The sequence below is a fragment of the Ambystoma mexicanum genome, chromosome 11 (genome assembly GCF_040938575.1).
Source record: "Ambystoma mexicanum isolate Mex_15411 chromosome 11, UKY_AmexF1_1, whole genome shotgun sequence".
Lineage (NCBI taxonomy): Eukaryota > Metazoa > Chordata > Amphibia > Caudata > Ambystomatidae > Ambystoma > Ambystoma mexicanum.
This window is the reverse complement of record NC_090934.1, coordinates 1,269,824,978-1,269,838,932: the sequence shown is the minus strand read 5'-3', so window position 1 is coordinate 1,269,838,932 and position 13,955 is coordinate 1,269,824,978. Positions and strand designations below refer to the sequence as shown.

At 44.2% G+C, this 13,955-nt stretch overlaps 1 protein-coding gene across 2 annotated transcripts in view; it reads right to left on the bottom strand.

Annotated features, from left to right (window-relative positions):
* Positions 1-2,045: 2,045 nt before the first annotated feature.
* LOC138504315 (sulfotransferase 1B1-like) overlaps positions 2,046-13,955 on the bottom strand; it is a 127,110-nt gene continuing 115,200 nt past the window's right edge. For both annotated transcript variants that reach the window (XM_069624726.1, XM_069624727.1), the window contains one exon: positions 2,046-3,003. In XM_069624726.1, coding sequence (XP_069480827.1) covers positions 2,891-3,003 — 113 coding nt within the window. In that variant the 3' untranslated portion in view covers positions 2,046-2,890. The remainder of the gene's footprint in view (positions 3,004-13,955) is intronic.

The following is a 13,955-nucleotide window of genomic DNA, read 5'->3' as shown; positions in this document are numbered from 1 at the left end:
AACGGAACTTCGCACCGGAAGTCTGCTTGGTTGAGCTCATGGGGACTGTGGAGAGACTCTGGTGAACACAGCTGTTCTATTTTCAAAACGCAATTCTTTGGGAACCCTAACGCTGCTATAACGCGAGCCATTGGGAAGAAAAGAGCACCCGTGCGCGGAATTGGCTTTTAGTTGGACCACCGTGGTGTTCACGCACCAGAGTCTCTCCACAGTCCCCAGGAGCTCAACCAAGCAGACTTCCGGTGCGAAGTTCCGTTCGTTCAATTTCCTTTGGAGGGGTTGGGGAAATTGCACTGAACATCCTAGGGTTCTAGAAGGTTCACTGCTACGAAGAGATGGACGTCTGCCTATGTGGAACGATGAATGACTATCAGATCTGTATTCACAAAAAGAAATAGCAAGTTGTTGGTTGAATAGGAAGAATCTACCTGAAGCACAGGATTACCTCTGCCCCTGATGAATGTCCGGTTATTGAGAACACAGAGGACAGAAACTTATATAAGTTGGGCTGTGACACACAATGGGAAATGAGATCAATTAAGTTGCCATTCTGGTGCTATGCTGATCTAATTGTCGGCATAAATGTTTCTATACTGCGAGGTGGAATGTTTTTAACATGTATATGACTATGTTATGTGTATATGTTTTTGAAACTATTTTTGTATTACCTGTGCTGAATTAGAGATGAATATATTAAAAATGATATTTTCTGATAATACTGTTTTATGTTTATTGAGAATACATAATGCAGCCCATATTGTTTTAGCGGCTGTTATGTATTTCTGCTTTCTGAGGGGATAAGTTCACTGTTTTATATAGTTTGTTGTATATTCCTTCCTTTTGTTGAAATATATCCTATTAATAGTTGTCACCCAAATTGGCCTACACCGAGGCAAATGGTCTTGTGATTAACCTGACAAAAACAGAGATATTGGTACTCCAAAACTTAACGGGTTCAACACGAAGAAATTTGGAAAAACTTCAATGGGTCATCGGAAAAAAAACAATCAAACTTACTATGGAGACCCAATATCTAGGTGTAATCATAAATCCATGCATCAACGACAATCAAATGGTGGAGAAAAATAGTCAGAAATGTAAAGCTTTGGCAGCCCAAGGAACCATAATAAACAAAAAGTATGGTAGTTTCACTATGAAACCAACAATAGAATTCTATAAAGCTAAAGTCATTCCAGCATTGATCTTTGTTGGAGAAGCTATGCTGGGTTGCCGGGCTGCTACTTGGTCTTGGTGCGAAAATACATATTGGAGCAAAATGCCATCACTCCCAAGAGGGACACCGACTGCCTGCATCAGATATGAGTTAGGTTTAACCTCAATCAATGCAAAGGTGATGTGGAATATGCTTTCAGTATACAGAAAAGTACTGGGAGCAGACGATTTACCTCAATACCAAATTCTGCGCACTGAAGGAAATTATTTTGACGATTCCATATTGAGTAAGTGGAAGCAAAACTGTGCGATGACGCTAAAACAACTGCAAGTAGATCAACTAACTCTGATCCAAAACCCTAATGCAGTGAAAAAGAAATGATGGCACCAGGATTGGTGTGAAAGCCAGGAGCAGAGAACGCACCATAGGTGCATGGCACAAGTTGCCCAAGAAGCAAGAGCTGTGAACACACTCCCAAAATATCTCCAAATATTTCTGTGTAGAAAAAAAGGAAAATTTGAATGACATTTCGCATGAACCTGTTTCAAACTAAAACTGTCACCAATATAAGAAGTAAGGTCAATAACTTGGATGATGAATGCAGGTTCTGTAGAGCAGAAAAAGAAACATTGAAGCACTTGGTGTTATACTGAAAAAAACTCAATGAGCCCCGAACTACTCATCTAGGGCTAGAAATTACAAAGAGACCACTCCTCAATGGAGAAGAGTGGTGGAACTTGATGACTCAGGGAACGGACATGAAATTAACCTTTGCTTTAATATTTTATTTTGAAAAATTAGAAGGAATCATGGCAGAAAAATATTGCGTAGACTGCTGTCAGTTCTAATTTTTATTTTATTATACAAATCATAGAGGTATAGTGAATAATACAATATAAACGATGATCATTATCTGTAAAAACAAAAGACAAATGTATGTTGATTAATGATCTTTGTTGATTTGTAAATGCAAGGAAGTGCTTTGGTTATGAATGTATCAAATTTTAAAAGTTTGTAATGAACTATAAAGAATACATTTTTTTTTCAAAAGTATGTGTTTTAATGAAACATGTGTATGAGCATTGTTCCCTTCTCAAGTTATCTACTTATCTGAAACTCCCTATTTTCCTTTCATCCTTCTCCCCTTTAATAATGCAAAATTACCAAGAAATGTTCAGCCTAAATAAGGGAGTGTTTAAGAGTGGACTTAAACCCATGGGTGAATATCCGTGAAAGGTGCCAACATACAGGTTTGGCATCTGAGCTTCTTCATCCTGGTTGCCTCATTTGCATAAACATGTTTCTGTGCACGCATAGGGGTACAACCACTGGCCATGGACGATGAATCCAGTACCAGAGGAAGCAGCCTCACCCTGCTCTTCCCAATTGTCTCAAGTTCCCGATCAAATCCCATGCTTGCATCTTCCCTGGCCTCACCAATGAGTTCATTAGTTGAAATGCGCCAATAGGTCCAATGCTAATATCCACAGTTTTCTGTGTAGCTCTGACATGTTCCCACCATTAACTAGATTGAGCCAAACAAACACAGTTTAGGTTCTCGTTCTGACATCCCCCACGTTGCAATGCCTTGTGGTGACCACTAACCTGTCCCAGTATTTCCAACACATAAAAGGTTCTCTAATAATTAGCAATCATGTTGATCCATCAATCCATTCACAAAATTAAACATCTGGTCTTCGGTTGGTTAATTACTCCTTAGATTTCTGTACGAAAAGACAGGGTGGTCCCTGACATTTTCTTTTCATAATCCTCATCAAATTTCTCATTTTGGTGCACGGTAAAGTGATTCTTCCAATCTCCACAAATTCCTGCAGGGCAAAGCAGACAAACAGAAAGATGTGTAAGACTTGTGTGCGTTCATCTTCCTACCTTGCATCTTCAAAGGTGAGCTATGAAGAATGGTCCCATGAATACGGGTGGCTTATTGTGACTGTGCCATCATCAGTCCTGTCTTCCACCTGAAGCATATACCATGTTTATTTTAATTTTTTGAACAATATCTTTATTGGCATTTAATATATAGGTACAAACTTCATGCAGTTAAGTGCGGAAGAGATTAGGCATAACTCCTGGTATTCTATTTGTGTTGTCTTACTAATGTTGCGGCAGAGGGGGCGCGGGAGACGTTGGAGTAAGTGCCTTATTTGCGACCCCCACTTCCTCCTCACCCCTGTCGTTTCATTTAGACCTGAATCTCAAGTAACAGAAACATACCCCGTAAAAACTCCCCCCGAACCCCGTTAAGTTATTGGCTGCTCCCTTAAGGTTCTGTTTGTCTGGCACTCCTGAAATTGTACAGCATGCTGTGTGTTGAGGCCTTTCTGACCCGTGTCATGTTCAAGGTCGTGGTTTAGGTCCATGGAGTATCATAGACCATGTTTCTTAAAACAATGGGAAATGTAATGAGCCCTAGTACAATCTGGGATTATTTTTATTTTTACCCAAAAACTGATTCAAGAACAAATTGTGAATAGCCCACACGTGCACCCGAGTAAGTCCCGGAAAGTTCCGCTTTGCAGCGGAATCCTACGAGCTGTGAAACCTGGATTTTGTTTCCTTCACGGACTACTGCACTTCTAAGTAAGAACAAAGACTGTGACTTCCACAAGGTGAAGAACTGTATCAAGGACATTATATACTCACCACTTTGTACGGTTATTTACAACCTTTTTTTCTTTGTTTAGGCTTTGCAACTCACGTATAGTGGGAGTGCCTATAAAGCTGTGCATGCGCGTGCACCACACGCACGCACCCGAGTAAGTCCCGGAAAGTCCTGCTTTGCCGCGGTGCTGCGGGTTAAGGGAGTAACCGTAAATGTTTGTTTTTGGATTCTACTTTACTGCCGGTGAATTTGTTATTGTATTGCAATGCACAGGAGTGGGCCATACCATCCGGCCAACAGTAAGTGGATTGCTTCTCGATTGCTCCACAAGGCTGCAATAGCATTAGTTCCATATGTTCCATTGCCCATACACCTTAAAAACAAACATGCCGGATAGTATTTGTTTTGCAACAAATACACCAACAGTGATATTAAAGCAAAGAAAAATCTCTCGCATATCAAAAAAATCTGTTACCCTAACCCCAATACTTGGAACTCCACTTGCGAACAAAGACATTCGCTCCTTTTGCGCAAAGCGAAAAGAGTGCATGGTGGATGAACTACCCTCCGTGAAGGTGTTTTCCGACATGAACTTGCAAAGTGTGATATCTCAACCGCTATTGGACACTGACAGCTCCTTTCCTCGCCCCTTCTTTCTGATCTTACCATCTTGGCCAATGCACAAATGGAATCTATTCACACTGGCATCAGAAATGATTTGTCAATTGTAAATTAAAGTTCTGCTCATGCTCCAGCTGTAGTGGATGTGTCTAATATTTCAATACATGCGAGTGAAAGGAACATGAGCATATCTCAAGATGATCTTACTATTGGTGATGCAATGGAGGGCTTGAAGGGCTCAACAATTCAATCTATTCACGAATCTTTTCTATTGCCTACACCTAGGCGATGTTTACTGATTAATAATTCTGTTAATGCATTAGAAAATGTTGCCTTGATAGAAATTACTCTGGCAGCCGTAAACACCACAGTAGCCAGCCTATTTAAATTGTTTGAATCCCTTGATCTAAAAATTCACATCGGTCTGGTCAAATCCAACAAATTGTTGACTGGATAGCTAAACTATCAGTACTAGACTCGCCTTCGAACATTACAGATGGCATGGGCGATTTTGAAGGTTCTAGTGGTCCTCTGGGTGGGAAAATTGCTACAAGGGGTGAGAGCATCATCAAGTCGGTATTACCAGCATTTGAAAATATCATCTGCTCGGACACTCCATCTGTAGCGAATGTAATCAATCTAAATGACTACTGGGTCAGTCTTGACAGGAGCGTTAAAAAAACTCGCCCCCTTGCCAAAGTAGGATGTACCATTATTGACCCTCAAAACTTGTCAAAGGCCTTTTGACTTAAACCAAATGTGCCCAAGACTAAGCCAATACCAAGAATGCGGCGTCGAGTCGCGTGACAGGCTCAGATGAGCCAGCCACTTATTGGTCCAAATCAAACAGCTGAAATGAAATCTACATCTATCTCACCTCCTATGTCGGCTCCATCGACTCCACATTTATTGAATTCCCAGAAATCGGTGTCATGCGCCCCTTCTTTGTCAAACAATGGAACCGATGGAGACTGGGCCGCCATTGCTAGTGCCATCACGTTTGATTCGTAATCTCTGGTTGCGGTCTAATCTTTCTTAAGATGGCCGCCGCCGGCGTTATCAACATTCAGTTTCCCTTGGATTCTTTGCGTTGCAACTGCTTCGGCTACCCTGTTGTTGCTACGCTCCTACATCATTTCTCTTCGCTCTGCTGAGCCCCCATTTCCTTCCCTTTCTAGGGCTCTCCTTGCCCTTTGCCTTTCCTCCTCGTTCGTTCCCTCCTTGCCTCGGAGCTGCTTCCCTTCTGGTCCTTTGTTTCTCCCCTTACTCTCTCTTTCTCTCCCTTAGGTCCTCCGCTGTCTTGGCGATCCTCTCGCTAAGGTGTGCCCTTCGGATCCCCCTCTGTTGCTCCTTCGCCCAATACTACAGTGCACTCTATCTGCTGCATACTGCAACAAGACCTACCTGTGGCTGGAGTTCCGCATCCACACGAAGAGATCTCTGGAATTCTAAGCAACGGCTGACGTTTCAGGTTTTTTTGCCTATTCGGCTTTTTCCCTGTTGGCTATCACGGATCCGGGGCCACTGGGTTTCCGGAATCTTCGGCAACCGCGGTGGCGTCGTTCCGTGGTAGGCCGTATCTTCTAAAAAAAAGGTCACCCGTCAAGGAGTGGAGCAGGAAGACGAACAAGGACATACACTCAGGTGAGGAGGAGGGGGAGGAGTCCCTAACAGGGATTGATCTGGACATAGCAGACAAGCCTGAAAGTTGTGACAGATTGCAATGCCGAATACATTCCGGAATGGCTACCTCTGAACAGGTTCAGGAACTGGTTACAGCAGTACAGTCTCTTAATTTGGAGGTCTGTAATTTGAATCAAGAAGTACAGAATCTCAAAGTGGAGAATAATTTACTCCGTCAATCGGTGGCTAATCGGGAAACACCTAGTTTGGATCTCCCTACAATGCCTTTGTCAGTTGGTAAATTTGATGGCACACCAAAACTGCTCAAAGTATTCATTGACGCATGTAATGTGCATTTTGCTTTCCGGCCCACAGCATTTTCTACGGATCTGAATAAGGTGGGCTACGCAGTTTCCAACCTTACTGGAAACGCATTGTCTTGGGCCAGCCCTTTAGTTACCGCTAATGATCTGGTTTTACGAGACTGGGAAGCTTTACTCGCCAAATTGAGACAGACCTTTGAGAGGCCCGAGATCACATTCATGGCATGCGAGGAACTACTGGAAGTACACCAAGGTCAGATGGACCTTTTGTCCTATATCGCAAAGTTTAAACGACTGGCCACTGAATCCACCTGGTCAGAGCAAGCACAATTCACTATATTCCGCAGAGGCCTTAAAGAGGAACTTAAAGATGAACTGGCCAGGATCCCCCGACCAACCTCTTTTTCAGAGCTGTTATCTGTCGTATTACAGATTGAGCACTGAATTAATGAACGTAGACAAGAGAAGAAGCGAGGAAGAGGAACCACTGGTTTTACTACTCCTTCCCAGCCTTCATCTCCTTCATCGGGAACTCCTTATAAGGAAGAACCAATGCAGATTGGATCCATGAGGACTCCCCTAACTCCTGAAGAACGAAAGAGACACAGAGAGTTGGGTCTCTGCATGTACTGTGGATCTTCCTCACATTTGCTCCGTAACTGCCCTGAAGTCCCACCAAGGCGCTCGGGAAATGGGCCGCCTCGAACCTAGGAGGGACCACGGTTCAAGGAGTTACTGGAACTCCCTACGTTTCCTTGTCTGTTACTCCTTCAACTCAGTCAGAGGATACCCGCTTGATGGTGGTTACTCTGCAGTTATCTTGGAGAGATCAATCTGTGGAGACTCTAGCCCTAATTGACTGTGGAGCTGCTGGCAATTTCATGGACACTCTATGGGCAGAGAAGATGGGAATCTGCCGAGTCCAGAACCAGGAAGATTTGAAGGTGGAAGGAGTAGACGGCACTCCCCTTTGTTCAGGTCCCATCACTCATTCTACAGAATCGATCTGGGTTACCATCCAACATCACAAGGAGGATTTATCTTTCAAAATCATCCGAGCAGCACATTTCCATATCATCTTGGGAATAGCATGGCTGCGCCAACACAATCCTATCATAGATTGGTCCAAGAACACACTCAGCTTTCTTTCCTCCTATTGTCAACACTCCTGTTTACAAGCCTCCAGTTATCAGCCAGCAATTTTACAGGCTGTGGAAACAAAGGAAACGCAACCCCGGGCAATACATTTGATACCTTCCCAACTTCAGATGTACCATCAAGTCTTCTTGGAGAAGTCAGAACATGATCTTCCCCCGCATCGCCCGGAAGATTGCACTATAGATTTAGTACCCGACTCCCTGGTCCCTTTTGGCAGAATGTTCTCTCTGTCCGTTAAGGAGAAGGAAGTACTCCGAGGGTACTTGGACGCCAACCTAAAGAATGGCTTGATTCAAACATCGAAATCTACAGCAGGTGCACCTTTGTTTTTCATCGCCAAGAGGGATTCCACAGAACTCCGACCATGCATCGACTACAGAGGGCTTAATCAGGTTACCATTCAGGACCGATACCCGATGCCATTGATTTCTGACATCTTGGAGGCAGTGAGAGGAGCTACGGTTTTCTCTAAACTAGACCTGAGGAATGCTTATCACCTCCTGCGCATTAGGGCCGGAGGTGAATGGAAGACAGCATTCAGGACACCTTTTGGTCTATTTGAGTATAAGGTAATGCCATTTGGTCTTGTCAATGCTCCCGCTATATTCCAAAGATTCATGAATCGCACTTTCTCTGATTTGTTGTTCCGTTCAGTGATCATCTATTTGGATGACATTCTAGTATTTTCAAAGTCCCCACAAGAACACTTCTCTCATCTTCATGAAGTTTTTCACCGCCTACAAGAGAACCATCTTTTGGTGAAACCCACTAAGTGCGAATTCCTGGTCTCTTCTGTCCAGTATCTAGGTTTCGTTCTCTCCCAAGAGGGCATTAAGATGGACCCCAAGAAGGTCTCCGCCGTTCTAGAGTGGCCATCTCCAAAGACTGTGAAAGAGGTGCAGAGATTCCTGGGGTTCACCAACTTCTATAGGAAATTCATTCAAAACTTTTCAGCCACTGTAGTTCCCATTACCTCACTTTTGAAGAAGGAAAACCAACCCTTCACGTGGTCTACGGAGGCCGAGACGGCATATCAGTCCCTAAAACAAAGATTCAGTTCGGCTCCCATTCTTATCCAACCCAATCAAAGTAAAAGATTCATTGTGGAAGCAGACGACTCACCCAATGCAGTAGGGGCTGCCCTCCTGCAAGAAGAGGAAGGGGTAGAACATCCCATTGCATATCTCTCGAAGACTCTTAATCTTAGTCAAAAAAACTATTCTGTAATTGAAAGAGAACTTTTGGCCATTAAGCTTGCCTGTGAGGAATGGAGGCATCTCCTTCAAGGAGGAGAAAGACCATTTCTCATCAGAACGGATCACAAAAATCTCAAGACCCTACAAAACATGGAATGTGCCAACTCTCGACAGGCCAGATGGGCCCACTTCTTCGCCCAGTACGACTTTGAGATCACTTATGTACCAGACAGTCAGAATGTGATCGCAGACACCCTTTCTCGTTGTTATGTCTCTGAAGATCTCTCTCAATGGCCCAAGGAGAGACTTTTTCCTAACAAGGTGTTTATTGGCTCTACACCATCCTTTCTCTCTCAAGTCAGGGCGGCTACCACGGGGATACCTATTCCTACTCCCCGGTCACCCCACATCCGAGTTGAAATGAAGGAAGGTCTATGCTTCAGGAGCAAGAAATTATTCGTGCCCCGGTCGGACCTACAGCAGAAAGTGATGTCTTGGTGTCATGATCATTGCACCGCAGGACATCGAGGGGTGAAAAACACTGAAGAACTTGTTCGGAGATCTTTCTTCTGGCCGGGAATGTCCGCCGACATTAAAAGATATGTCCAATCATGTGCCCGATGTTCACGAAGTAAAAACTGTTTTAAAAGACCCATTGGATTACTTGAACAGATTCCCTTGCCCGGAGTTCCGTGGGAGCTGATTTCCACAGACTTCGTGGTGGATCTTCCGATCTCTCGGGGCCACACATGTATTATGGTTACCGTAGATTCATTCACCAAATTGGCCCATTTTTCCCCCTTCCCGAGCTTGCCATCGTCCTCACAGATGGCAGAGGTATTCGTTCGAGATATTTTCCGCTTACATGGCTTACCTACTAAGATTATCTCGGATCGAGGCAGTCAATTTACCTCTAAATTCTGGACTGCTCTGTGTCGAAAGTTGGGTATTGAACGGGCTTTGTCCTCTGGGTTCCACCCTCAAACCAACGGACAGACTGAGAGGTTTAATGGGACATTAGAACAATATCTCAGGTGTTATACCAACCTCATGCAAGACAACTGGTATGATTTGTTACCAACTGCTGAATTTGCGTACAATAACTGCACCCATTCAGCGACGGGGCTCAGCCCGTTTTACAGTACTTTTGGTATACATCCGAGGAGTATATTACTGGTATCCACTGCCGCATCTGTTTGCCCTACGATTGATGACCGTTTGCAGCAAATTACTGATGCACACAGAACGGCCAAGATCACCTTAGCCCAAGCCCGCGATCGAAATAAACGCCAGGCAGACCAGAGGCGTTCCGATAACCCCATCATCAAGGCTGGTTCTCGGGTGTGGTTATCCACCAGATTCCTACCTAGATGGATCCACCCATCCAAATTGTCACCCAGATTCGTGGGACCTTATACAGTTCTCTCCCAAATAAATCCGGTTGCTTTCCGGTTACGGTTGCCGAGGTGTATGAGGAGGATCCACCCTGTTTTCCATGCATCCCAATTGCGTCCGGCCTTGGCTGACATCCCGGCCGCACCTATAGATGGTCGCTCTAGGGTGCAGGAGCCCCAGGAAAAGAAATACGAGGTGGCAGGTATTAAAGACTCCCGTTACCATAGAGGACGATTGGAATTTTTACTATCCTGGAAGGGCTACCCATCATCGGAGGACTTTGATTCTTTGCGTTGCAACTGCTTCGCCTACCCTGTTGTTGCTACGCTCCTACATCATTTCTCTTGGCTCTGCTGAGCCCCCCTTTCCTTCCCTTTCCAGGGCTCTCCTTGCCCTTTGCCTTTCCTTCTCGTTCGTTCCCTCCTTGCCTCGGAGCTGCTTCCCTTCTGGTCCTTCGTTTCTTCCCGTACTCTCTCTTTATCTCCCTTAGGACCTCCGCTGTCTTGGCAATCCTCTCGCTAAGGTGTGCCCTTCGGATCCCCCTCTGTTGCTCCTTCGCCCAATACTACAGTGCACTCTATCTGCTGCATACTGCATCAAGACCTACCTGTGGCTGGAGTTCCGCGTCCACACGAAGAGATCTCTGGAATTCTAAGCAACGGCTGACGTTTGGTTTTTTTTTGCCTGTTCGGCTTTTTCCCCATTGGCTATCACGGATCTGGGGCCACTGGGTTTCCGGAATCTTCGGCAACCGCGGTGGCGTTGTTCCGTGGTAGGCCGTATCTTCTAAAAAAAAGGTCACCCGTCAAGGAGTGGTGCAGGAAGACGAACAAGGACATACCCTCAGGTGAGGAGGAGGGGGAGGAGTCTCTAACAGGGAGTGATCTGGACATAACAGACAAGCCTGAAAGTTGTGACAATTGGTCACATTGCCAACCATCATTCAGGCGGTGGAGACGGTCACTATTCCTGTATGTTATCCAGCTGATCATGCCCCTCTTACGGAGATTCTTGATCTAATTGAAAGGGCAGTGACCGAGGTGCCAGCCACAGTGTCTGTTGATCAAGTGTCAATGGCAGGTCTGAGATTTGCCAGACCCCTTGAAGTTGCACAAAGCCACATTAACCCAATCGATTTAATTGATGAGCATGCCTTGCAAGATCGCATGCTCTCGATAAAGGCAGCTGTTGACGCCTACATAACTGAACGTGTGGCCCAAGCTCTGTTACCCAACCCCCCCTCCTTGATTACAAATGAGATTGCTCCTAAATTCTTTCAGGTCAACACAAATACCAAAGTAACGGTGGAAAACCCCAAATCATCCACAGAGGTTCAAAGTCAATGGAATAAATCTTGTCCGAATCTTGAAATGAGGCATTCTACTCAGCCACCCAAAATCACAAGGACTGAGTTTTTACGAGCAGGCAAACAGGCCTGCAGGAATACCTTTGCAAATTGTCATTCTCTCATTATTAAATGCAGAGACGCTCCGTTTGAAAAATATGACTTATGCAGAGCAAGCATACTAAATATTTTTGGTGATGTCAATAACCTGCAGTTTGAATCTGTATGTGACCAGAACCTATCAATTGTGCGATTGTGGATTAGGTCTGGGTTAGTACTAAATTCAATCTGGAAAGAGAAAATGGAATTGTTTAAGGTGGGTTTTTTGGTTGCTCAGGATTCTGAACGCCTTATAGAAGAAACGAAAAAGTCTGAACCCCATCAATCGCCTAAATTACACACACAAGGTCCTCCTGCTTGTGCATGCTCCTACTGTGGTCCTATTGTAATTCCACAACAGGAAAAAGTGAATTCTGCTCAAGCATAACCATTAATCGAGAGCCCTCAAATCAATTACTTATTAGTTATCTGGAATACCAGAGGTCATTCCCATTTACAATGGAGCTCATCCCATGACATCAATCACTATGATGTAGTGGCTCTCCAGGAGACGTGGCTCGTGAAGACCCCTATGTGGGACAATCACAATGTCGTCTTGTTACCAGCTTTGACAGCATCCAGAGGGAGACCTATATCTGGCCTGCTTGTGGCAGTAAAGACTAGTAAAGGGCTAACCATCACTAAATGGGCCTCCCCAAATAATTTTATCCAGTTAGTCAAAATAACTTTCGCCTCACAAACTCTGGCATTGGTCAATTTATATCGTAACTCTGTGGGACTAGCAGATGATACATTTTACAAGGATTTGTCCACTGTTCTGGAACTTGTATCATGTAACCAGTCTATTACTGCAACAATGGTAGTAGGGGATTTAAACCTCAATTGCTTACGTCCAAAGAAAGCTTCTCAAGTGCTTGCCAGAGTGAGGTGACTCAAATTTGTCACAGACCATAATTTATATATGGCCAATGGTTTACTGTTGGGTGACATTCCTCCCAAGTCGATGTGGGAAAGAGGAGTATCCAATTCTATCATTGATTATATATTTATGTTGGACACACAGGGCTGTTAAATTTGAAATGTTAAAGCAATCTGTTAGTGATCATCACATGTTGACTTTTCTCTGGCAGGGAGACTCTGATCAAAACTTGACTAAACTTCAATGGGCTAATCAGAGTTTATGTATGAATAATGCAAAAACACGTTTTAAATGGTCGAATGCATCTCTTGATGCTTTGAATTTAGCCACTCAAAAACTGTATAATTTCAAACATGATTTCTAAGTTGACATCTTGACCTCCTTTGGTTCTTTGTATTTGGGAAAACATCTTAGTGTGCCCAATCACAAGCATCGAAGTGATCCAATTGTACAAGTTAAAAGTGCATATAGGAAAGAACTAAGAGCAACTCTCAGACTGTCCCCCAGCAAACGAGATCATGCTCGCAGGAGGCTGAGGTGCCAATATCGAAACTGAACCCGGGCAAGAAGAGCAGAACCCTTTCAGTTGGACAGTGAAGCCTTTATGTGCTCAGCCAATAATAAAAACTCTGCTCTAGTGTGGGCCTTGCTTAACAAAGTTTCTAATCAACTACAAGCGAGTCTCCAACTGAGCAGTGTGACAGAAGCACAATGGCTTGAACACTTCTCACAACTCTATGCGGATGTGCAATATGACGAGTACATCTACACAAATTTGGCCTCGACTGACTGGAATTTAGAATGTTCAATAGAATCAATAGAAGAGCTCATAAAGAAATCATCTTCATCTCGTGCCTCAGGCCCGGATGGTCTAAATAACTTTGTGTTCAAGCAAGATCCATCGGGATGGGCCAGTATACTTAATAATGTATTCCAACAAATCATTCACACAAAAACTATTCCACCTTCGTGTAAGTCATCTCTGCTTGTTCCAATCTTTAAGAAAGGTGAAAGGGGGGCACCGGCAAGTTATTGACCGATAGCATTGCTTGATGCCCCGGGAAACATCTTTGCTCGATTGGTCTTGAGAGACATTTCCCGATGGACTCAGGCGTGCAATCAACGAGATCCCAGCCAAACAGGCTTTGTTGCGGGTTTAGGAACGGCAGTTAATCTTTTGACTCTCAATGCTTTAAAATCTCAAGCCCAATCGACTAAACAGCCGATCTACTTCGCCTTTGTTGATTTACATTCAGCATTTGATTCAGTTTCCCCGAGTCAAATTGATGGAAAAATTACAGTCGGCGAATTGTCCTGAGACCCTGTGTGATATTTTTCACGCATTACACTCAGCAACCACATTAATGGTCCGATTGTCCATATTGGGCCTTTTGTCCTCGGCTATCTCTACGTCTAGGGGGCTGAAGCAGGGATGTATCCTTGCTTCAGCCCTCTTTAACTTCTTTATTCATGACGTATTACAGGCCTTTCTTCAGGTCTGTTCCGATTCGCCAAAGA